This window comes from Selaginella moellendorffii, unplaced genomic scaffold (assembly GCF_000143415.4).
Source record: "Selaginella moellendorffii unplaced genomic scaffold, v1.0 SELMOscaffold_66, whole genome shotgun sequence".
NCBI lineage: Eukaryota > Viridiplantae > Streptophyta > Lycopodiopsida > Selaginellales > Selaginellaceae > Selaginella > Selaginella moellendorffii.
Window position 1 is genome coordinate 915,274 of NW_003314327.1, and position 20,248 is coordinate 935,521.

General features: G+C 51.2%; 6 protein-coding genes across 6 annotated transcripts; 3 read left to right on the top strand and 3 right to left on the bottom strand.

The window, feature by feature from the left end:
* Nucleotides 1–99: 99 nt before the first annotated feature.
* On the top strand, nt 100–2,324 carry LOC9649434 (glucan endo-1,3-beta-glucosidase 5). The gene is made up of 2 exons (XM_002985159.2): nt 100–622; nt 1,013–2,324. Exons 1-2 carry the CDS (start codon nt 249–251, stop codon nt 2,127–2,129), a joined length of 1,491 nt encoding a protein of 496 aa, XP_002985205.1. The 5' UTR covers nt 100–248; the 3' UTR covers nt 2,130–2,324.
* LOC9649435 (cleft lip and palate transmembrane protein 1 homolog) lies at nt 2,258–5,018 on the bottom strand. The gene is made up of 12 exons (XM_002985271.2): nt 4,741–5,018; nt 4,530–4,676; nt 4,356–4,473; nt 4,224–4,300; nt 4,068–4,162; nt 3,977–4,014; nt 3,685–3,920; nt 3,537–3,630; nt 3,294–3,484; nt 3,016–3,235; nt 2,786–2,953; nt 2,258–2,657 (listed from the first exon to the last, which is right to left on the bottom strand). Exons 1-12 carry the CDS (start codon nt 4,954–4,956, stop codon nt 2,332–2,334), a joined length of 1,926 nt encoding a protein of 641 aa, XP_002985317.1. The 5' UTR covers nt 4,957–5,018; the 3' UTR covers nt 2,258–2,331.
* LOC9649696 (phosphatidylinositol 4-kinase alpha 1) lies at nt 5,009–12,183 on the top strand. The gene is made up of 26 exons (XM_024659179.1): nt 5,009–5,698; nt 5,769–6,092; nt 6,143–6,295; nt 6,349–6,519; nt 6,566–6,724; nt 6,786–6,913; nt 6,975–7,281; nt 7,336–7,504; nt 7,551–7,762; nt 7,812–7,961; nt 8,012–8,194; nt 8,248–8,739; nt 8,795–9,142; nt 9,197–9,408; nt 9,456–9,645; nt 9,701–9,807; nt 9,858–10,008; nt 10,062–10,328; nt 10,379–10,456; nt 10,507–10,566; nt 10,616–10,788; nt 10,836–11,031; nt 11,079–11,219; nt 11,271–11,479; nt 11,537–11,698; nt 11,784–12,183. Exons 1-26 carry the CDS (start codon nt 5,036–5,038, stop codon nt 12,040–12,042), a joined length of 5,664 nt encoding a protein of 1,887 aa, XP_024514947.1. The 5' UTR covers nt 5,009–5,035; the 3' UTR covers nt 12,043–12,183.
* Nucleotides 12,076–13,254, bottom strand: LOC112340553 (protein IWS1 homolog). Its single transcript, XM_024659188.1, has 3 exons — nt 13,006–13,254; nt 12,298–12,905; nt 12,076–12,239 (listed from the first exon to the last, which is right to left on the bottom strand). The coding sequence occupies exons 1-3, from the start codon at nt 13,103–13,105 to the stop codon at nt 12,177–12,179; spliced, it is 771 nt and encodes a 256-aa protein (XP_024514956.1). The 5' UTR covers nt 13,106–13,254; the 3' UTR covers nt 12,076–12,176.
* Nucleotides 13,255–13,885: 631 nt separating this feature from the next.
* On the top strand, nt 13,886–16,413 carry LOC9649436. The gene is made up of 11 exons (XM_024659181.1): nt 13,886–14,193; nt 14,248–14,349; nt 14,405–14,485; nt 14,542–14,651; nt 14,701–14,830; nt 14,908–15,006; nt 15,071–15,391; nt 15,449–15,604; nt 15,658–15,855; nt 15,912–16,187; nt 16,250–16,413. The coding sequence occupies exons 1-11, from the start codon at nt 13,924–13,926 to the stop codon at nt 16,340–16,342; spliced, it is 1,836 nt and encodes a 611-aa protein (XP_024514949.1). The 5' UTR covers nt 13,886–13,923; the 3' UTR covers nt 16,343–16,413.
* Nucleotides 16,339–20,243, bottom strand: LOC9649437 (spliceosome-associated protein 130 A). The gene is made up of 3 exons (XM_002985272.2): nt 17,230–20,243; nt 16,680–17,171; nt 16,339–16,608 (listed from the first exon to the last, which is right to left on the bottom strand). The coding sequence occupies exons 1-3, from the start codon at nt 20,221–20,223 to the stop codon at nt 16,471–16,473; spliced, it is 3,624 nt and encodes a 1,207-aa protein (XP_002985318.1). The 5' UTR covers nt 20,224–20,243; the 3' UTR covers nt 16,339–16,470.
* Nucleotides 20,244–20,248: the final 5 nt, after the last annotated feature.

Here is a 20,248-nt window from a genome sequence, read left to right on the forward strand (position 1 = left end):
AGACCGCGCGGTGGTAACTGGCGAGTGTAAAAATCTCCAGTGGATGCCGTCATGTCATGGACTGGTAGTGTCGTTAGCGCCACGTTGGCAGGGCTGCCCTAGAAGCATTATTTTTATTACTCGCTCGATGGATAGATAGCCTCTCTGTCGCTGTTCTTCCTCGCCTTCTCTTTTGGTTCTTTGCTGCTCCTCTCTCCCTCTCTCCAATCTCAAGATTCTCTGGAATGCCGCGCGATCGCTCATGAGCGATGGTGGCCGAATTGCTGCTGGCGCGGCAGCGATCGCCGTGGTGGCTGCCGCTGGCGGTGGCGCTGCTGGCGTTGGGATTCACATTGGGGCAGGGGCAGCAGGTTGGAGTGAACTGGGGCACGCAGCTCTCGCATCCTCTCCCCGGCGATACCGTCGTGCAGATGCTCCGGAGCAACAATGTCACGCGCGTCAAGCTCTTTGATGCGGATCCCAACGCATTGCGCGCCCTCACCAAGGATTCCAGCTTCGAGGTCATGGTGGGAATTCCCAATGAGATGCTCCAGCGCCTGGCGCAGAGCTCCCAGGCCGCGGATCTGTGGGTGTCGCAGAACGTGTCGCGCTACGTGTCGGGGCGACGGCGAGCAAACATCAGGTATCTTGATCGACCTCTCCTCTTTCTTGGTGTTCTTGTTCTTGATTCTTGGTCCCCGGTCGATATTCTTGGTCTCTAGCATCGATTTCCTCGCGGTAATTTGGGACTGTATCGATATTTCTCCCATTCCTTGTGATTCTTGCGAGCATCGATATTCTTGGCGGATTCGTCGATATTCTCTCGACAGATCGATTCCTGACAAGTTCTTCGGTCTCGATATTTCTGGATGATCTTGCCTGTGGTTCGACATAGCTTGTCTTGGAGAGCATTGGAGCATTGATGAGTCGCCTGGATCGACGCTAGAGTTTTCCTGTTCTTCCTGTTCTTGTTCTTGGCTGGGTCTAGTTTTTTCTAATTGCTGACGACGATATGGATCGATGACAATGGCAGATACGTGGCAGTGGGCAACGAGCCCTTCCTCACCGCCTACAATCGAAGCTTCGAGGGCGTGACGCTCCCGGCGCTTCGAAACATCCAGGGCGCGCTGGCGCGAGCGGGGCTCGACTCCCAGATCAAGGCCACGGTCCCACTCAACGCCGACGTGCTGGCCAACTCGCGGCCCCCATTCCCCTCGGGCGGGATCTTCCGGCCCGAGAGCCAGGCCCTGGTGGTGAGCATCGTCCAGTTTCTGAGCCAGACGGGCGCGCCCTTCGTCATCAACATCTACCCCTTCATCAGCCTCCACGGGGACCCAAACTTCCCGATCAACTTCGCCTTCTTCGAGGGCGCCGCCAACTCGATCGTGGACGGCTCCAACACCTACACGAACGTCTTCGATGCGAGCTATGACCTCCTCGTCGCCGCGCTCAACGCCGCGGGCTACACCAACATGGCCATCATCGTTGGCGAGGTCGGGTGGCCGACCGACGGCGACCCCAACGCCAACGTCGAGAACGCGCGGCGGTTCAACCAGGGGCTGCTCCAGCACGTCCTCTCCAACCGCGGCACGCCGCTGCGCCCCGGATCGCCCATCCACTTCTACCTCTTCGGCCTCATCGACGAGGACCAGAAGAGCATCGCGCCGGGCAACTTCGAGCGGCACTGGGGGGTGTTCACGTACGATGGGCAGGCAAAGTATTTCCTGGATATGAGCGGGCGGGGGGTCGCCAACGCGAGGCTGGTGAACGCGCAGGGGGTGCAGTACTTGCCGCGGCGGTGGTGCGTTCTTCGGCCCGGGGTGGCGGTGTCCGCCAACAGCATCTCGTTTGCGTGCGCGAACGCCGACTGCACGGCCCTCTCGTATGGTGGCTCGTGCAACTTCCTCACCGCGCAGGAGAACGCCTCGTACGCGTACAACAACTACTACCAGAAGACCAACCAGCTGCCGACGAGCTGCGATTTCCAGGGGCAGGCCGTGGTCACCACCACTGACCCCAGCATTCAACCGTGTAGATTCATTAGGCAGATTATTCCGCCCGACGACTCGGCCGCCACCATCGCCACCACCGCGAGAATCTCTTTGCTGCCGCTACTACTGCTACTGCTGCTCGCGATCTTGGCTGTCTAGAAAGCGATGTCTAGGAGAGAGGTGTTAACTTATCTGTCTCTTTGTCTCTCTCTCTCTCTATCTTTCGTGCCTGGCTGGATCGATACAACGAATTAGGTACACGAGAACGCGAGGACGAGAGAACGATAGAGAAAAAAAGAAGCGTTTGGTTTGGTTTTCTATATGTAACAACTTAAAAAAACTTAGCTCGCTTCACGTACGATCACGTTGTCTTCGTTTTGTTCTCCTCAGTCGTTGAGGCGTCGTCGTCGTCATCGTCACTACTGCTGCTGCTGCTATTGGCACCGGATTTGCTCGTCTCTTGCCTGGAGTTATGATGTCTCTGGCGTAAGTCCTCATTATGGTGCTGCTGCTCTGGAATCGAAGTCGCAGGAGCATCTCCATCGATTGCTTCTGCTGCCTCAGGAGTAGTAGTAGTAGTAGCGGTCACTTCACTCGCGTCCTCTCCACCGAAACCAAACTCGTTGATTCGCTTGCGGTCCACGGGATATATCCAACGTTGATACAGATAAATCAAGAAAATGATGTCTGCGCAAGTAGCAGCAGATTGTGAGTCCTCTGCCTGACTTTGTGAGTGACACGAGGGGGACGGACCGGGACTCGGGAAGAGGTAAAATGGAAAGAAAAGAAGAAAAGTATGTGGTGAGAGAACGTACCGTCACGGAAGACTGACAACCGATGCAGTATAGGCATCTTGATCACGAAAGCGAACAAATCATCGATAATTGTGTTGAGGAACTTGTAAGTCATTTGGCGCCAGGGGAGGTGAGCCACGGACTTGAGCTTGTAGTTGATGAAGAGCTGGGGGCACATCATGATGAAACCTTTTCACACAACACACACACATGATCTTACAGACAAGGAAAAGCGGTGACAGTGGACTCACCAAAAGTGTAGACACAGCTCGTAAGCGATGACAGGATCCATGAGTACCAGCTCTTGTGACGGTCATAAATAAGGGAATATATCGCGAAGCCCAACACAACCGGATAGAGGACGTAAGATAGGTAGCGCATCGCCAGGTCGTCATATTCCTTCGTCTTGTTCTTGGCATACGAGTCTCGGTCTCTAAATCGCAGCAGCGGGAACCGTCCACTCCGGTCCACCTGGGTTTTGCAGATTCACTGTGATTACTCACGAGCATACAGGAGAAAGAACTCATACCTCGATATGCATCGCTTTACCAATCTTCCAGAATTCAATGCAGCAGCCAACGCCTGAGCTGAGAATAATCATCCACGATGTCTCGTTGTCCAACAAGTAGAGGAAAACGACAAGCTGACAGAAAAAGTTGACAACAACTGATCGAGCTGACAATCCCTCCATCGACTTGTTTTTGTTCCAAAACTGGATATCTACATCGTAGTCATGAGTTAAGAAACAGTGCCACAAAGACAATAAACTTACCATTCTTGAAAGCGAGGAAGTCGAAAACAGTGTGAAGAAGGGAGACAGTCATCGTGATTGCCAACAAAATGGGATTGCCCTCTAGGAAAACTCTCTGCACGGTTTCAAAGTCAAACTCTGGAATTTAGTGTAAAGTAGACCATAGTACCTTGAGTTCGTCGGCTTCACCTTCGAGCATGCTCCCATATGAGCGATGTATCTGAAAGGACTGGTCAATCTGTAAGTAAAGCTGCCACCGAGTGAGACTGATCGGAGAAAGATCCAGATTCAGTGTCAATTCTGTCGCCGTCTCATTGATGCGTATCAGCTTGTCGCGCAGTAGCCAAAACTCGTTGAAGAAAACGGTAGGATAATAGTTTCCTGATGTCTCTTCAAAGTTTAAGTCTGCAAAAATGTCAAGGATAACCAAGGATGCGCAATAACAGGCCAAGGAAGGATACACTCTGCTACGGTAGGTGGAAGAGCATTCCTAGAGTACCTGCAATCGACCCAAACATCAATTGAAATGAAAGAATCACTAGCTTTACATACTTTGTAAAGTCGTCCACCAGATTCATAGTCACATTCGGTTTCCAGAAAGAGACCCACTCGGTGATTCCTTCGTCTTCTACGACTTCTGGGAGCACCTAAGATTGAAACATAGCGTTTCATGAGCTCGGAACTCAAAGAGAAACCCAATGCACAAACCTCCGGCGCTTCATCTTTGGCCTCCAACAGACTTTTCCGTTTGTCTGTCTTTGGTTTTGGAAGATAGCTGATCAAAGCTATGAAATAGAAGGTTAGAAGGAAAAGAATGGTATCTAGCATCACTAAACTTACAAACTGTTCTGCTAAACGATGAGAAATGGTCGTAGTCTGGGTCACTGGGGTTCGGTGAGAAGCCGGATCGTGTAAAGAATACATGCCCATAAACGGTGCCATTGTGCTTCATCACAGCCTAGAAAACAAAAAAAAAAAAAAACTTAGCAGCGGCGATCATGGCTCGGTAAGTACCTCGGAGGGAGAATAAGTAAGAACATGGTGGCGAGAGCTATCGGGCGTCCACACAGCATATGGTACGTTGGTTTCGTGCCACACGAGCGCTTGTTCGTTGCCAAAATCTGCGAACTTACGATCCTCTGATAGATAGAACCACATATCCTTAAAAAACAAAGGATCAGTCGATAGACAGTGAAGTTCGATTGGAATTCAGTGAAAATCTTACCAGTTTCTCGCCCTTGGAGAAGAGATTGATCGACGACATCGCAGGATCAACTGGTTGCTTCTTGAATCCAAACATCTGAGATGCCAGGTACCAGAACAAGGCCATTCGGATCATCCCCATCAGGATCTGGCCAATGCCTTGCTGCTGCGGCTGCTGCTGCTGTGCATTCCGCTGCGCGGGAGCTGGCGCCGCGACGATGGGCGCTGGATTCGCCATTGGAACCGAAGCGACTAAGAGGAAGGACTAGGGCTTTTGGAAGCCCTTTTTTAGGGTAGTGGGATTTTGGCCTTGAGCAATGGGAGTAGGGCTGGAGGCCGTGCGCCGGCTGAGCGATGTCCTCGCTCGGCAGAAGGCGGGCGTGGAGGATCGCCTGGATTTGCTGATCGATCAGAAGCGTGGCCTCCATGGCATTGTCGCTGCTTCGCGATATCTGGCCGCCAGAACCAGCGTCACTGGCAGCGATAAGCAGCGGGATCTACTGCTCTACGTCGCGGGATTCATCGATCAGCTCCCGACCATGGCAATGCAGGCGATTGGGAGCTCCGAGGCTGATTTCTTCGCGGAGTTGGCGAGATATCTGGTGAGCATTGTGGAGAAGTGGCCGGTTGCTTGCTCCACCTTCAGCAAATCTTTAGCGATCGTGCTGGAAGGCTTCGATCCTTCGCAGGGGGCGACCTCTCCGTGCAGGGCCTTCCTCTGCGCAGTGTCGATGAATTGCTTCCGAGTGGACGAAGCTGCCGTGGATCAGATTGGTGATTGCCTGTTGCGAAAGTGGATCGTTTCCAGTGACGAAGATAGTTCCTCTCCTCGGGGGAACGAGTCCATTGACGATTTGGAGAGGTATAAGATCGGGCTAAGGTTGTTTATAAACATCATGGGGAAGTCCAAGGACGCTCAGGTTTTAAAGCTCCGGTCAGCATCAGTTAGGCAGCTCAAGACTTTGATTCCACTGCTCAAGGTAGCGATCGCGACACTTTCCTCGTGGATGCTTGATACTAGAACTGATGTTTTCCTTTTCTTCGCTCCAGATCCGAAAGCGAGAGTTAAATGGTGGCGAAGTTCCTTTGAAACAGACAATATGCTTGAAGATGGAGGTGGCTCAAGTGGCAGCAATCTTGCAAACCAAGTCGCTGTTAAGTTCTCGGAATTCCTCGGACGGGCTTGTGTGGGAGACCGTCACATTGCTTATGGATGTGGCCGATTCGTGCATTACGTCTCCCTGGCGGAGGATCCAGGCTTGTGAGGTGCTGTTCGAGAGCCTTTTATCCAGCGTCGCCGAGATTGTTAGTGCTCATGGGAACCGAACAATTTTACATCGTTTGAGGCTTTTGATCTTGTGCACTTGCGCTTACGTAAGTACATTGCTCTTGTTGTTTCTTCTCGCTCACATTTTGTATCACAGGCTGATACATGGGGAACAAATCAAGGAGCTCTGTTCAAGAGCGTTGTCAGGTCAACCTGTTCTATCATTCAAGCGGGATGGAACGAGGACAGGTCTGCAGTCGAGTCTTTTCTTTTGTCGTTGGCTGCACATGTTCGACAACATTCTGAACAGGTTAATCGTTAAGAAGAAAGAATTCTCGTTTCTCTAACTGGTAACATGATCAGGAAGACAAAGAAAAGCCTACAGTAGCTGTTATGCAGCTGAACGTGATTCCTCTTCTTGCTGAAATTGCAGCGATGCTCAATAAATCAGAGGCGGTGGATATGTTGATGCCGATGTTCATAGAGTGTTTAGAAGAGGGAGACGCTTCAGCGCCATCCTTGTTACGTCTTCGGGTAATGTTTTAATCTGTCTTTGTGAAGATACTAATCGATCATGCAGCTGCTAGACGCAGTGGCTCGTATGGCTGGCTTGGGCTTTGAGAAGTCGTACAGAGAAGCCATAGCCTTACTTACGAAGAGTTATAAGGACAAGCTTTCAACTGTGGGATCTACACATAGCAGGACGTTAGCTCCTGAAGCTACAACTGAACGTGTTGAGGTAATAAAAAACTATCTTGTAGGTGAAGTGTAATTTTTCTGTCTTAATAAGTGCTCCGCAGACACTCCCTCTTGCGTTTTACGTAATTGCAGGCGGTCTGAAGGATCACGTTTTGCGAAATGACTACCGGCAACGCCTGCTCATATTGTGCTCGGAAGTGGGGCTTGTTGCTGAAGCTAAGAGCGGAAGGTAGGTACTTAGTCCTGCACATATTTGTGGGTGTTAATGGTTTAAAAAATTTCTTTTGCAGAAGCGGTGCTGATTTGCTTGGACCTCTGCTTCCCGCTGTAGCAGAAATATGCTCCGATTTTCAGCCTTCTCGAGCAGTTGAGCCTTCTCTTCTGAAGCTGTTCCGCAACTTGTGGTTTTATATCGTGCTATTTGGCTTAGCACCTCCAATTCAAAGGGAACAATCGTCCTTAAAATCGTACGCCATAAGCACAAGTAGTATGGGCAGCATGAGTGCGATGGCGTTACAAGCAGTGGCAGGACCTTATCTTTGGAATGCGCAGTGGTCAGCAGCTGTACAACGCTTAACCGAAGCTACACCACCGCTGGTAGGAAGAGTTTCGTTATGCTGCAAATTTGTGATCTTTTCTTTGTTTGTGCAGCTGGTCAGCTCAGTAAAATGGATGGAAGATGAGCTGGAGCTGAATGCACTTCATAATCCCGGTAGCCGGCGAGGTAGTGGCAACGAAAAAGCCGTTACAGCACAAAGAGCGGCTCTAGCGGCCTCGCTGGGCGGTCGTGTGGAGATCTCTTCATTGAGCACGATTTCAGGTATTTGTTGCGCCTTCTGTAATTTTGCTAACGGGTTTCTGAGCAGGCGTCAAGGCTACATATTTGCTCGCTGTCTCCTTTCTTGAAGTCTTGCGATTTAGTTGTAATGGTGGCATATTGAGAACTCAAAATCCGGAGACTCGGAGCTCGTTAATATGCACCTTCATGTACCTTGAGACACCTCAATTAACTCCAGATGTTTATCAGTGTCTTTCTGCAATGGTTCACCGAGCTTTTGATGCAGCTATCACATGGCTGGTAAGTACGCTGGTCGCTATTGTTTTCTGCTGACATTCGAGTGTTCCAGTGTGACAAAGCTACCGCCAGCGAAGACGAGAAAGATTCAGTGCTAATGGCTCATGCGACATTTTTAATTCAACAGCTGACTCATCGCAACGAGAACATTAGAGAAATGGCAGATAGCTTGTTGAGCCAACTAAGAAATCGATTTCCACAAGTGAGTATACTGTCTTATTAGTTCAAGCTAAAACGACTAGTTTTTTTCAGGTTCTTTGGAATCCTCGTTGTGTGGATCTGCTACTAAATTTGCTTGGCGGTATATCATCTTCTGCTCTAGCATCTGATCCAGGTGCCATGGTCGCTTGTCGAATGCTTGTGCAACAGAGAGTTCGAGAATGGATAACTTACTCGCTGCTCCTCGCTCCTGCCACGACGCAGGGGCTGTTAGAGGTATGGTAATCCTGATGTTAAACGTTACTGAAAATTTCCTTTATTTTTGCAAGGAACAATTTCGGAAACTGAAGAAAACTGCACATACGAGTGAACTTATCATATTATTTTCTGATCTACATCTCGACGTGACAAAAATGGATATGAGTGGACAAGCTGCAATTATCCCTGCTGTTACGGCAGCGGCAGCAGCGGCCGCAGGCGCAAATTCAACAACTGTGGAGGTCCTTTCCACCGGTGTGATTAGCGCGAACGTGAAGTCAAATTACGTGGGCGAAATTGTGGGCATGAAGAAGCTATATGCTGGGATCAACATCAACCAACTGCAAGATACCAAGGCGTTGACAGCGGTCTGGCTAAGCAGCAAAGTGGATGGGAAATCTTCTCCGGAAGAGGAAGACGCGTCCCTTTCAGCTTTGCTCTTCTCCAGGTTTCTGTTGTGTCTACAGCAGTTCGTTACTGCGGCTGAACGCGGTGAAAGTGTCGATGCTGCAGAATATCACGAAGCTTGCCTCCGTGCCACGGCCCTTCTGCTCTCAGACATGGTAATGCACTTGTTTCATTGTACCAATTGTTACTGACTTTCTTCTTTCCTGCAAGGCCTTATGCAGAATGACGACATCTGAGAGCTTCGTGCAACTTTTGCGTCTGTTATGCTGGTGTCCCGCATACATTTTCACTCCCGCTGCTATGGAAACTGGCATTTTTGTATGGTCCTGGCTCCTTTCTGCAGCGCCACAGTTAAGATGTTCATTACTTTCGGAGTTAGTTGACGCTTGGCTGTGGACTGTAGACACTAGTCGTGGTTTATTTGGTGCAGAAAATTGTGGTCCTGCAGCCAAACTACGACCTCACCTCACACCGGGTGAGCCCGTAACAGTGAAGGATTCGATTGAAGGGATATTAGCTCATCGCCTGTGGCTAGGATTTCTTCTGGACCGTTTTGAGGTGAAAAACGCGTTTCAACTTTGGTATTTCTGCTCATGCAATAATTGTTAGTAGGTTGTCAAGCATAATAGCAGAAAGGAGCTGCTTTTAATTGGGAGATTACTTCAGGGGTCTGTGAAGAAACCTCGTTTTACGCCCCATCCTGCGGCAACCGGGACTTTTTTTACACTTATGCTGCTAGGATTCAAATTTTGCGCGTGGCAGCTACAAAACTTGCAGTCTATCGAAACTGCAGGAATATTTCTCCTGGAAGACCGCATCTACAGGTAAGTTCAAATTCTCATGTACACGAACTAATTTCTTAGTTTTGTAGATCTGCTTTGAGCTGGTTTGCCGCTGAACCAGGCTGGTATGACTGGAAAACCGAGGGTGATGCTCAAAGTGAAGCACAGGCCGTGTCAACATTTGTGTATTATCTAACGTCGTATCAGCATGAGCCATCAGAAAATTTAAAATCTGGGACACAGGAAAATGGTTATATATCAAATTTTAGGAATGTACAGGTATCTTTATCTAGATTGCCGTTTTTCATTCATGTGTAATACTGCGTTCTAATAGCTTGACGGGAAACATGGTCAGACGGGGAAGGAGAGAGTAAAGCAGCTGCTGTTGATGTTATCTCAACACGAAGCTGATAGGCTTGAGACGTGGGCGTTCCCTTTAAAGTAAGTTCTACACACTCTGTTAATTCATATTCAAACTTGTATGGCTGCAGGGATTTTGTCCCCAGGCTCCGCGTCCATGCAGATAGGTTACTAGAGTTCGCAAAAACTGCGTGGCTGATAGATCCTCGCATTGCTTTATCGTTGGTCGCGAGGTTTCCAGCTTTCAACAATTTGAGATCGGAAGTGGCTGTCATGGTGCAGGTTCGTTATCGAAAATATAAAATTCTTAAATCTTTGTGACGGTTTCTGTTCAGGAACACCTTACTGAACTACGGGAAATTCCGGAAGCTCTACCATACTTTGTGACTCCCAAGGCTGTAGATGAAAATTCACCTTCTTTGCAACAACTTCCTCACTGGGCTCTGTGCTCGATAACTCGCGCCTTGGAGTTCTTGACTCCTCCTTACAAGGGCCATCACAGAGTAATGGCCTACGTGCTTCGTGTAATGGAGTCCTATCCACCTGAACGAGTTACCTTTTTCATGCCACAACTTGTTCAAGCGCTTCGCTACGATGATGGGGTAAGGAATAGTTTCTGTGTGAGCATAAAACGTATATATGTACCTTTTAGGGACTTGTCGAAGGGTATCTTATGGTTGCTGCTAAGCGAAGCAACCTTTTTGCACATATTCTGATATGGGAGCTTCAGGTAGGCTTCCATACTGCTTAGTAATTTATCCTTATTCTCGTAAATGCTAGGGTGAGGAGGTTCCAACTGAAGAATTAAACAAGGATGCCAAAGATTCATTGGGACCCAAGGTTGGAGTATTTATGAAGAATGTAAAGTTCTAATGTGGAATGCTCGCAGGGTGTATCACTGTCCGAAATAGTACCACGAGTTAAACAACGAATCATCGACAGTTTTACAGCTGAGACATACGACATTTTCATCCGGGAATTTAGATTTTTTGACCAAGTGACCTCGATCTCGGGGTTCCTGTATCCCTTACCGAAGGAAGAACGTCGAGGTGCAATCCGACAGTAAGTTTCCATCATGTTTTAGTCGCTGTAGCTCACTATCATTTCAGGCAATTAGAAAAGATTGAAGTGACGGGAGACGATTTGTACTTGCCAACCGCTCCGAACAAGCTTGTCCGAAGCATACAATTGGACAGTGGAATCCCTTTGCAATCAGCTGCCAAAGTTCCGATCATGATCACATTTAATGTCGTGGATAAGGAGGGAGATTCCAAGGATATCATACAACAAGCCTGCATTTTCAAGGTTTTGTGATTTTCTAGAGACTTTTTAGTCCGACTCGGTTGATGCAGGTTGGAGATGATTGCCGTCAAGATGTCCTGGCTCTTCAAGTCATTGCTCTGCTCAGGGATATCTTCCAAGCTGTGGGACTAGACCTCTATGTTTTTCCTTATGGTGTTCTACCGACTGGCTATGGCAGAGGAATAATTGAGGTGACAAACTTATGAGACTTTTAAATCTCACGTTTCTTCTACTTTTTCCAGGTGGTACCAAATACTCGAAGCCGTAATCAAATGGGAGAGATTAGCGACGGTGGACTATATGAGCTTTTCCAGCAGGACTATGGGCCAGTGGGTTCTGTCCGCTTTGAAGCAGCTCGCGACAAGTTTATTGTAAGTAGCGCTGGATACGCAGTTGCCAGTCTTCTGCTACAACCCAAAGACCGGCATAACGGCAACCTTCTATTCGACAAGTAAGTTAAAACCCGTTTTTTCCGTTTAAGCTGTTTTACATGGGGTCCGTTTTTCAGTGAAGGCAGACTGGTGCACATAGATTTCGGATTCATCCTCGAGACGTCGCCAGGGGGAAACCTGCGATTCGAGAGCGCGCAGTTCAAGCTGAGCCACGAGATGACCCAGTTGATCGATCCATCCGGCGTCATGAGAAGCGAGACCTGGAACCGGTTTGTCAGGTTTGTGTTTCTAGTTTCCGTTGAGGCGTCCGCGTCCCCGGCAATTAAAAAACGTGTTCTTATGGTTTTGTCGGTGCTTGGACAGCTTGTGCGTGAAAGGATACTTGGCAGCGAGGCAGCATATGGATGGCATTGTTAACACAGTGCTGCTGATGATCGACAGCGGATTGCCGTGCTTTAGCCGAGGAGATCCCATTGGCAACTTACGCAGGCGCTTTCATCCGGATATGACCGAACGAGAGGCCGCCAACTTTATGATCCGGACGTGCGCAGATGCGTATAACAAATGGTCGACTGCGGGGTATGATCTGATCCAGTACCTCCAGCAAGGAATCGAAAAGTAGCCGAGCCAGAAGCCCGTGAATCGAACGAAGAAAAGAAACAAGATACGTTTTCTTTCTTTTTTTCTGGCTTCTCATCATCAACATCATCATAATCGTGTATAAACAGAGCTCTTCTCGTGAATTGAGTCAGAACTTCAAGAAGCTCTGCCGAGCAACCAATCGAGCACTCCGCAGCATCCGGAAGCTCTCTCAGCCAACTGAAGAGAATCGAATGGCACTGTTAGAACAGGGAAGAGGGAGACAAAAAAAAGTTACCTTTTGGGGGGTGGACTCGTGACCGGCCTGTAGCTTTTGGTCGCCATCGCTGGTAGTAGCAGCAGCAGTGATGGGCTTGGATGTGTCGATGGTAGCTGCCACATCTTCGACAGTAGCAGTGGACTTTTGATCTTCAAAGCTAGCGGCAGTAGCAGCAGCAGCAGGGTCGTGATCTTCAATGGGAGTATCGCGATCTTCAGTGGGAATGTTGTGATCTTCAGTGGGAGTAGTAGCGACGGTGTTGTGATCTTTAGCAGCGGCAGGAGGAGGCTCGAGCTCATCGACTTTTTCCGTATGGCGTTCTTGGTCTGCGAGATGATGGTGGTCGTCCTCTGGTTCTTCGTGAGCGTGGAACTTGGTGGGAGTTTGCGGCGGTGGGGTGCCAACATCAAACTCGGCGGACTGCCTCACCCATTCCTCCACGTTGCTGTGCTTGCGGTCCTGCTGCTTGCGCCGCTCCTCATCGTCCCCCTGTTGGTGAAGATGGTGCTCCAGATCCAGATTTGGGGGCTCGTGATGCTGGTGGTGGTGCTGGGATCTCGGTGTCGGCGTCGTGGCCGCGCTGCTGCTCAGATCGTCATCGTCCAGGAGGGACTCGCTACCCGTCTCTGCGAGAAAGAAGAATCACTCAATCAGCAGCCATCGCTTCACACAACAGTGAGCTCGCGCTGTGCGTGTGTGTGTGTGTGTGTGAGCCCTTTTGCTTACCTGATCCATTGCCATTGTGGTGCTGCCGCTCTTCCTCAGCGCGCTGCTCGCGCTGCTTTCGCCGCCGCGCTGCTTGCCGCTTCTTAGGGCCGGACGGCATTATCCCTCCCTCCCGCCCTCTCTCTCGCTATCTCTATCGCTCGCTCACTCTCTTCTCTAGCTAATTATGATAGCGCTCTGTTTTGGACACGCAAAAAGGGGCTCTGCCAAATTGGTGGGGACTCACCACTAATAAACGCGAATTTCTAACCCTAATGATAGCAGAATATTCCTTCCCGCCCAGCAAAATCTAGGGTTCTTCGCGTCCGGGATTTATCCACTGGCTCAGAAACCACTCCTGCCTAATGCCAAGAAACAATGCTGCCTTAGATCTTGCGAGCTGCTAGAAATCCGTGAATCTGAGATCGTGCTTACCAGGGCGGCGTAATCCTCTTCGGTGAGGAGGGACTCGGTGATCGTTTCCAGGCCAAGCTCGGCGCTTTCTCCCTCGCGATGGTCTCTTTCCTCCTCCTCCCTGCTGCGCCGTGGATTGTCCGCCGCTATCGCATCGCCGCGGAGCCGCTCAATCGGGCTCGCGGTGGAGAGGATTTCGGCGATTTCGGAGCTACCGATCAGCAGCACGGCGATCCGGAATGATCATCGATCGCGCTGCCGTGCTCCTGGATTCCCTCCTGCGCGCTACTGTCGTAGGTGCCTCGTTGTTCCCATCCTCGTCTGCCACCCGGAGAAAGACGCGCGCATTCGTGAGAATCGCGAGCACCCTGGCGGATTCCACAAAGAACCGGCGATAGCAAGCTCGCCGATCGGACGCATCGGCGATGAACTCCAATGGGAGCTTCCTCTTCCCCATTTTTCTATTTCTCCACGATTACTCTTTTAACCATTAGGTTTTTTGGCGCTTTGTTAGGGCTTTAGGCTATGAGCGTGGGAGCGATGGAGGCCACGGCGGTGAACTGGGGCGCGCTAGATGCGCTGGTGCTGGATTACTGCATCGCGGAGGAGCTAGTCGTCGTGGAGGACGATCTAGTGGATGATTCTAGTCGAGGTAACGTCGCTGCTCGGGACGCCATTCGGCAGATTAGGTCTCTCATCGAGTGTGGTGCCATCACCGAGTCTGTGGCGCTCCTCACCAAGCATGCGTCGCTGCTGATGCAGGACCAGCGATTTCTTTTCTGGCTCTATAAGCAGGTGAGTGATTTCTTCGATTGTTCTATTGATTCAGCTCCTGCTTTCTCCATCCAGCACTTCATAGAAATTCTCCGTGGTGGTGGAAACGCTGCTCGTTTGCAGGCGATTGAGTGCTCTAGATCTCAGCTCGGGCCTTGCGCTCTTAACGCTTATCCGGTGGGTTTTTCTTCTTTTTTCTTTCTCCCTCGACTTAGTGCTGCTCGATATGCAGGAAGCGTACGAGGAGTTCAAGCGAGTTCTTCTTGCCTTGATATATGATAGTGATTATCAAAATTCTCCAGTTGCTGAAGAGGTTTGCATCAAAAAGTTTCGCTCACCTCGATTTACTGATTTGCATTCTCGTTGCAGTGGTGCGAAGCGAGACGAGCAAACCTGGCGGCAACGGTGGCATCCACTTTGAAAGCTCACATGCATGCCGATGATCCACTTTTCTCCTTGGCGATTTGCTACTTGATCAGGTTTGTGTCACTGCTTTGGAAGCTACCTAACCTCCGGTTTGTTTGTCAGTGTACACAACGCGTACTGCATGAGAAAGAATTTGCCGCTTGGAGATATCGCGTCCGGCATACTTCTTAAAGACCGAGATCCTCCTCCGGCGTTTCAAGACCTGTCTGGGGAAGTGCAAACTTTCAATGAGGTACTGTTTTGCATCTGCTACCGTTTTCTGTTCACGAACCAGATGGTCACGTCTCAGGCGTCCAACCTCTGTGCCAGGTTGATGTACAAGCTCTAGCACAGGCGGCGGAGCTTCCCAGGCACGATGCCATCCACAGTCTAAGGTACACGCGCGGAGATGTCATGGCGGCTTTGAAGGTTTATTATCCGTTTTTTTTTTTTCTTACATCACTGCTTTCCTAATCTCGTTTTTACCTCACAGAATGAGCTGAGCAGAATAAGAATAAACACATCCATCCTTGACAAGCTGGTGTGGGAATATTGCGTCTACAGAGGCTTGATTAACACCAGTCCAGAAGTCTCGAGTTCAGCGGATTCCGTGGCATCGCCGTCTGGAAGAACGACAGACGTTATGGATGAAGACTCCTCACCGCGCATTGGTTCTGGGGATACAGTCTGTTCTAGAGCGGAAGAGGCTGATAGTAGTAGGAGCAAGAGCTACAGATGGAAGGGTAGACGTTCCAGCAAGCAACAGATGGCTGTGGTAAAAGCCGACGTGGAGATGGTGCCAGCAGAAAATTCAGTCAGTCTTTCCTTATCGCGTGCATTGGATTTGAGACTTAGATCGGCTGTTTTATAGGGGACACCTGATGCAGCCTTTGAGAAATACAGACGATCGGTACAAATACGGCAGCTGATCACGGAGAAGAAGATTCCGGAGGCAATTCAAGAAGTGGAACACTTGGACCCGTGTTTCTTTGAGAACCACCCGCAGCTGCTGTTCCAAATGAAACAGGCAAGGAGATGATATTATCCATTCAATTCATTCATGAATTATTTCGTTTCCAGGTAGCGTTTTGTGCTTTGATAGAGGCTGGAGATCATAGCCGGGCGTTGGAGATCGCGAGGGTGGACTTGGGACCTCTTGCTGCAAAGCACGCGGATTTGCTCAAGCCTTTAAAGGAGACGGTGTTGAGTTTAGCGCGCAACCCGGGGGAGGCGTGCTCAAATCAAACACCAGTCGCTGCTCTTGCCGCATCTGTACAGGTAGAGCGAAAACTCTGTTCCCTGAATCCACACTGATATCTTGTCGGCGCGTGCAGATGACTTTAAGTGCGAGCTTGGGCATCAGGGAGCCTCAACTCATGAAACTAATGAGGACTTGCCTGTTTGCTCACACGGAATGGTTCAAAGTCCAGATGTGCTCGGATCCTTTCGCGGACCTTCTCCAGATCAACTTGCTCAAGGAGGAAGAAGGCGCACCGTCCAAGGTGTCTGCACAGAAAGCGGAATCCGGCAGCGCGGAGCAGCAGCAGCAGCAGCAGGTTCCTCCGCAAGAGAAGCCACCGTTTGAAGAGTCCGCCATCTTGACAATCATGGTAACTTTGGGAGTTTTTCTTTCTTACATCGTGTGGAAACCTCGGGGCTTTTGTTTTTGCAGGAGTGGATGGCATTGCCTCGTGGAGATGCCATCCAGCTTTTGGTGGATTACCATGGGAGCGTGGAGGAGGTTTTTGCACAGCTTATGGGTTAGAAAACAGTGTCTTCTTCTTCATAGTAAAAGCACAGTTACATTGGATAGATCCTGTGAATCAAAGACCAAAATTTTAAGAGACACAAACTGGTAGTACAGGAGGGGAGCTTGAAGATCACGCGGGAGGCTCAGATGATCCGGTTCCTGATGTCCTCTAGCTTCTTCATCACCTCTCCGGGAGTCCTGTCCAGCTCCTCGGCAATTTTGCGCTGTAAGTCTGGCGGAAGTGTGGGATATTGTTCGCATAGATCTCCATCAATAACATCCTGGATTTTAGACACTTGTCAGTACGAGCAAGAAGAAAAAAAGAGTGACAAAAAGGAAGAAGTCTACTGACCTTGACAGGGAAGTAGGCCGAGCGAAAAGCCATGTGATCGCGGCCGCACAGCGGTGGATGCTCCTGTCGCATATGCATCTCCAAGTGCGAGAAGAAATCCACGTCCTCTCGCGACGAGAATGGCAGCAGCGCCCCCACAGAGCCCATGACCGTGCCATAGATCACGCTCTCGCCCCCGCCTGGGATGAGCGACGCCTTTTGCATGCACGTCACCACTTCCCCGACGTGGAACTGGATGATCTCCTCCACCTTGTTGGGAGCTCCGTTGAGCCGGCCCTGCTCCCACTTTATCTTGCCACCCGTCGGGTCGTCCTCGATCTCCTCCGACAGGTCTTGCGGCAGCCGCACGAAGAAGAGGTTCCCGAACTTGTCTCCCGCGGCCATGGTGTCGAAGTCGATGTGCAGCGACGCTGTCAGCCACCTGGGGCTGCTATCGTCGGCGAAGGCGTAGAGCTGGTTTTCGTCTCGCCGGTACTTGACGTAGTGGAAGGACTGCAACCAAAACAGAGCGTTAGTCACTGGCAGCACGCGAGCAAATGTGTTTTCTTACCTCTTGGATGTCGCCCACGTAGATCCTGTCGCCGTAACTGTGGATGGAGGTGATGGTGTTCGGGAAGTTTTTGTTCTCGCATTTCCTCAGCAGCTTCCGCTTGCCAAGGTCGTAGATCCGAAGTATCTGCCCGATGCCGGCAAGCAGACGGCCCTGGAACTGGCAGAGAGCGGTCGGAACGCCGTCGATGGGTGTCTTGTGCACCAGCTCCAGAGATCTGCCGTCCTCGACAAACCGGTATATGTGGATGAAGCCACCCATCGATCTCCGCTTGGGCCACCACTCCAAGTCCTTGGCAGTACCCACAGCAAGAACTGTTCCGAGGTTCTTGTTGTCGTGAAAGTTGACGCAGCAGATGCTAAAGGCCGCCTCGTTCTCCTGCAGCTCCAGCAGGCACGTTGTGGCCGCTGCCTTGGGATCCAGGACTCTGATGCACGACACCCACCTCCTCGAGTCGGTTTTGGGATAGCCATACTGCTCGTCGGGCATTGGCTCCTCCTCGGACTTCTCCTGGTTGTCGATCTCCATCATCCCATTGTCTTGAGCTGCAGCGCTCCTGCTCATGTGTTCGCGCTCCTCGGTCGTGAACGTCCCCTGGTCGGTCTCGATGAGCACCAGAAACTTCCGCTTGGGATGCAGGATAAACTTCCTGGGCGTGTATCGAAGTTGGATGGACGTCTGGTTGAAAGTCTCCCCGAGCCTCTCAATCGTGAAGACTCGCAGCGCTTCGCCAGCCACGGCCACAACACCCTCTGCGCATTGGTCCGATGAGAAGGAGGCCGCATACTCCAGGGTCTCGTAAGAAAGTGGAGTCAGGAGGAAGTGTCCCTGGTGAATGTAACCGAGCCACGGCCGACTGGAGAGGCACAAGAGTGCCTGACGGCCCCGAACAGACGTCGCAAAGAGCTTGGGAGCTCTCAGGCCCAGAAACCTCGTTCGAGTCCCAGATAGCTGCCCGGTGACCATGTCAACTTCAGTCCTGAGAAGAACGCCGTTCTGAAGGCCGGCGTTGAGGAAAACACTCGCTGGATACACTGCACCATCTTCTCCACCTGTTGACGCCTGAACTTCGAGCAAGAGCAGTGACTCTGGTGGGGAAGCCACCATCTGGACGCTCAAGATGTGCATGCAATCGTTGGGGTCGAGCGAGAGGATGCGGATGGTGTTGTCGTAGGAGCCAACAGCGAGGAACCGAGAACGCTGCCTGCCTTCTGGAACTGGGCCTATAGCCAAGCAGGCCACATCCCCCGACATTTCTCGCTTCTCTATCTCCATGAGCTGCCCCGTCGGATCCATCTCGAAGTAAATCAGCTCACCGCCGCTCAAGCCTATCACCACCTGCATCCTGTTGGAGCCAACTTTGACGATGGTCTTCTTGCCGGGAGTTTTCCACTCGTTTATGCGCACTAATGACCGAATGTGTCGGATCCCATTGGGATACACCTGCATTAGCGAGTCGTCCCCGAGCAGAGAAACTTGAAGAGAAGGTGTCGTGTCCAGAAATCCGCTGTCACTGACTTCCTCCACTGTTTCGCCGATGGACAGCACCAGCGTGGCGTTCAGAAAGGACACCACGATGTAGGCATCGAACTCGTCGGTGACACTCTTCTTCACCGTCCACACAGCACTCGGTACTCCCGGAAGCTGTGACACTGCCATCTCGGACACTGCAAGACCCGGCCTGAGTATCCGCAGCGTCGAGCGAGGACCTCTCCCGCAAGCCACGAAAATCTGGGGCGTTTCCTCTTCGAACAAGTTGGCAATCTTCATGTCCATAATTGGCATGAGGCTCTCCCCCTCGTCAATCTGGATCAAGTTCTTGAGCTTGCGGGGCTGGAAAAAGATGGGCTTAAAACCATCTTCGGTCTCCTCGAGAGTTGCAGAAGAGGATTCTACGTCCGGGTCGTCGCCAATACCCTGGAACTGATAGAGCGCATGGTTTCCAAACTCGGAAGCAGCAAAGAGGAAGCCGCTCTTGAGAACGCACATTGCCGAGGTGACGGGAAAGGTGTCGAAGTACTTGATCTTGAGCTCTGTCACCACCATATCCGTATCGTTGAAGCTCAGCGTCACCTTAAAAACATCCCCATACTCGGTCTGGAGGAGAAAGAAAAAGACGCTCTTTTGCCTGTGCGTCGCGGCCGAAACGACGAGCACACCCCTGTCCGCCGGCAAGTCGGCTCGCCTGGGGATCAGAGCTCTCAGCTCTTGGGACTGGTTCTTGTAGATGACGAAGTTATCCGCGCAGACCAAGACTCCACTGGGTCCATCGGCACCGCCGGGAACGGTGACGAGCATGTTGGCACCATTGTCTATGGGCTCGCTCCACTTGCGAACGACGTGATTCAGTCCCAGGTCCAGCTCGTAGAAAGTGAGGTGCTTCTGTGCCTCGAGCGCCGCCTGGCCCGTGGCGTCCTGGTCGGCGTCCGAGTAGTCGAGCTCGATGGCGGCGAACATCGGGTTCTCAAAGCCACAGTCCACCCCGACGAGGGAGTAGACAACGGTGTGGGACTTGTGAGCCTCCAAAGGAGAGGAAATGGTGAGCCTGGCCGCGTTGTCCCGGTTGAGCACGTAGACGAGCTTCTGCTTCTCGGTGGCGGCGATCATCACCGCCCGGCCCTTTGGATCCACGGACAAGAACTGGCCGGGCACGATGCGGCGGCACCCGGATTTCCCAAACGTCTCCTTGTGGACGGGATCGAAGGCGTTCCTGTCGCGATTGTACTCGAGGATGACGATCTTGCCCGAGTCGGAGCCGACGACGAGGTAATCCTTGTGGGATCCGGTGAGGCGGAACTGCGCGAGCGAGCGGACGACGCCAAATATTTCCACCGCGAGCAGCGTCTGGAGCTTGCCATTGTCGTCGGGGCGCAGGAGCTCTAGGATCTTACCGCGGCCGATGACGATCTCCTGGCTCTTGCCGCCGATGAAGTTGCCGTAGCAGGCGCACACGATCCCAGTGGCGCGCTGCAGCGTCAGGCTGTACAAGAACATTGCCGCTGAGCTAAAACCCTAGCCC

Bases quoted from the DNA above. Each gene is read 5' to 3' on its own strand.
- LOC9649434 (XM_002985159.2), top strand. From the start codon at position 249: ATGGTGGCCGAATTGCTGCTGGCGCGGCAGCGATCGCCGTGGTGGCTG. The intron at 623-1,012 runs GTATCTTGATCG...TGACAATGGCAG, and splicing joins CGACGGCGAGCAAACATCAG to ATACGTGGCAGTGGGCAACG.
- LOC9649435 (XM_002985271.2), bottom strand. From the start codon at position 4,956: ATGGCGAATCCAGCGCCCATCGTCGCGGCGCCAGCTCCCGCGCAGCGG. The intron at 4,677-4,740 runs GTAAGATTTTCA...TTGTTTTTTAAG, and splicing joins TCTCCAAGGGCGAGAAACTG to GATATGTGGTTCTATCTATC. The intron at 2,658-2,785 runs GTACGTTCTCTC...CTACTTGCGCAG, and splicing joins GTTGTCAGTCTTCCGTGACG to ACATCATTTTCTTGATTTAT.
- LOC9649696 (XM_024659179.1), top strand. From the start codon at position 5,036: ATGGGAGTAGGGCTGGAGGCCGTGCGCCGGCTGAGCGATGTCCTCGCT. The intron at 9,143-9,196 runs GTGAAAAACGCG...AATTGTTAGTAG, and splicing joins TTCTTCTGGACCGTTTTGAG to GTTGTCAAGCATAATAGCAG. The intron at 10,329-10,378 runs GTAAGGAATAGT...TGTACCTTTTAG, and splicing joins CGCTTCGCTACGATGATGGG to GGACTTGTCGAAGGGTATCT.
- LOC112340553 (XM_024659188.1), bottom strand. From the start codon at position 13,105: ATGCCGTCCGGCCCTAAGAAGCGGCAAGCAGCGCGGCGGCGAAAGCAG. The intron at 12,906-13,005 runs GTAAGCAAAAGG...TCTTTCTCGCAG, and splicing joins CCACAATGGCAATGGATCAG to AGACGGGTAGCGAGTCCCTC. The intron at 12,240-12,297 runs GTAACTTTTTTT...GATTCTCTTCAG, and splicing joins ACGAGTCCACCCCCCAAAAG to TTGGCTGAGAGAGCTTCCGG.
- LOC9649436 (XM_024659181.1), top strand. From the start codon at position 13,924: ATGAGCGTGGGAGCGATGGAGGCCACGGCGGTGAACTGGGGCGCGCTA. The intron at 15,007-15,070 runs GTTTATTATCCG...TTTACCTCACAG, and splicing joins ATGTCATGGCGGCTTTGAAG to AATGAGCTGAGCAGAATAAG. The intron at 16,188-16,249 runs GTAACTTTGGGA...TTGTTTTTGCAG, and splicing joins CCGCCATCTTGACAATCATG to GAGTGGATGGCATTGCCTCG.
- LOC9649437 (XM_002985272.2), bottom strand. From the start codon at position 20,223: ATGTTCTTGTACAGCCTGACGCTGCAGCGCGCCACTGGGATCGTGTGC. The intron at 17,172-17,229 runs GTAAGAAAACAC...TTTTGGTTGCAG, and splicing joins ACGTGGGCGACATCCAAGAG to TCCTTCCACTACGTCAAGTA. The intron at 16,609-16,679 runs GTCAGTAGACTT...TCTAAAATCCAG, and splicing joins CGGCCTACTTCCCTGTCAAG to GATGTTATTGATGGAGATCT.